The following is a 1847-nucleotide window of genomic DNA, read 5'->3' as shown; positions in this document are numbered from 1 at the left end:
GCATCTTGGTAAATGATGAGGACACTCCATGGTTACGAAGCGATCATAACCAAGGGACATACGTAAAGAAAAAGTTCACTGCTGTGCCCACTTGATGATATAGTGATTTAATATAGTGTGTGTTTGAGATATTATGTAATAATTGTGAATTCAGATGTTTATTATGTCATATTTCAAATTAAATCAATGTTTGATTTGGTGGGATTTCTCTCTCAAAAAGGTAAATTAGGATACTGAGTGATGAAAAATTAAAATATTAACGTTAAAATGATGTGAAAACAAATTTCCTGTCCAAAACCAATAATTTTAATAATTTTAATTAAACACTACATTTTTGCATTAACGAAATAATAAATATTAGTTACATTATGTTTTATAATTCTAACAAAAAATAAAAAAAGTTAGGTTATCGATTTTTCCTATGTGCAATAAACAAAAATAAAATTCATATTTTTAACAAAATAATTTTATGCCTTTTATTTAATTTACTATGTATTTAATAAAAACTATTGCATTTCTATTGTATTTAACAAGACTATTGCTTAAAACAGGCGGGAAACGAAACTGCAGGCCACCTTTACTCCCGGGTGGGAAGCCCACCCGGGAGTAAAGGTGGGCTGCAGTTTCGTGGCCCGCCAAAAAAAGCCTTTACTCCCGGTGCGTGTTACCAACCGGGAGTAAAGGTATACCTTTACTCCCGGTTGGTAACACGCACCGGGAGTAAAGGCACCTTTACTCCCGGTTGGTAATACGCACCGGGAGTAAAGGGTTTTTACTCCCGGTTGGTGGCTGGCACCGGGAGTAATTCTCCTCTGCTATATAACCTCCAGCGCCTGGCAGATCGATCTGCTCGTCTTCTTCCTCGTCGAACACCGCCGCCCTCTTCTTCGACCTCGCGCCGCGTCCGTTCGCCTTCCGTGACACCGGCGCCGCCGTCTTCTTCCTCCCATGTTGCATGCAGATGCAAGTGTCACCAGGGACGTGCGTGCCACGAGGGATTTCGTGCTACAGAAGCTGCAAGGCGTGCAGTGCCCCGCCGAGATCCTCGAGATGATCCAGAACTCCGACCCCGAGTCACTGGTCGTCACCACCAAGGTGTGGTACCGGCCGCCGTGGCAGGTCGCGTTCGCCGGCTTCCGGAAGGGCACCGTGACGGTTGCCGGCGACGCCATGCACACCATGGGGTCCTACATTGGCCAGGGAGGCGCGGTGGCGATGGAGGACGCCCTCGTGCTTGCCCGGTCGCTGGCGCGATCCATCGCCGGGAGTGGCGGCCGTGCTGATGAGCCGTGCGACAAGACGATGATCGTCGGTGCGGCGACGGCCATTGGGGAGTACGTCAGGGAGAGGAGGCTGAGGGTGGTGAGGCTGTCGTTGGAGGCCTTCGCCATGGGGAGAATGCTGCAAACCAAGTGGCTGGCTTTGAAGCTAGCACTAGTAGAGAACAGACCTTTAATCCTCGGCTAAAATGGGCTCTAGTCCCGGAATTTTTTGCCCCCGGGACTAGAAATACCTTTAGTCCCGGTTGGTGGCTCCAACCGGGACTAAAGGTCCCTGCCCAACGGCTACTGCGCCAGACAGAGGTGGCAGGGACCTTTAGTCCCGGTTGGAGCCACCAACCGGGACTAAAGGTATACTTTTACTCCCGGTTTGTGGCTCCAACCGGGAGTAAAGGTCTACTCCCGGGTCGTGGCTGCGCCCGGGGTTGGAAAGTTACCTTTAGTCCCGATTGGATCTATCAACCGGGACTAAATGTTCTCCCTTTATAAATCGGCCGTCTCCTCCTTCCTCCCCGAGCCCAAGCTCAGCACATTTTGAAGCTCACTGCAGTAGTGTTCTTGCTTCCT

The 1847-nt window shown here is 49.1% G+C and overlaps 1 protein-coding gene across 1 annotated transcript; it reads left to right on the top strand.

The window, feature by feature from the left end:
* The first annotated feature begins 948 nt into the window (after positions 1-948).
* On the top strand, positions 949-1467 carry LOC136491779 (monooxygenase 1-like). The gene has a single exon (XM_066488014.1). It carries the CDS (start codon positions 949-951, stop codon positions 1465-1467), a length of 519 nt encoding a protein of 172 aa, XP_066344111.1.
* Positions 1468-1847: the final 380 nt, after the last annotated feature.

This window comes from Miscanthus floridulus, chromosome 11, assembly GCF_019320115.1.
Source record: "Miscanthus floridulus cultivar M001 chromosome 11, ASM1932011v1, whole genome shotgun sequence".
Lineage (NCBI taxonomy): Eukaryota > Viridiplantae > Streptophyta > Magnoliopsida > Poales > Poaceae > Miscanthus > Miscanthus floridulus.
The sequence above is the reverse complement of the archived record's forward strand: the minus strand, read 5'-3'. Positions and strand labels throughout refer to the sequence as shown.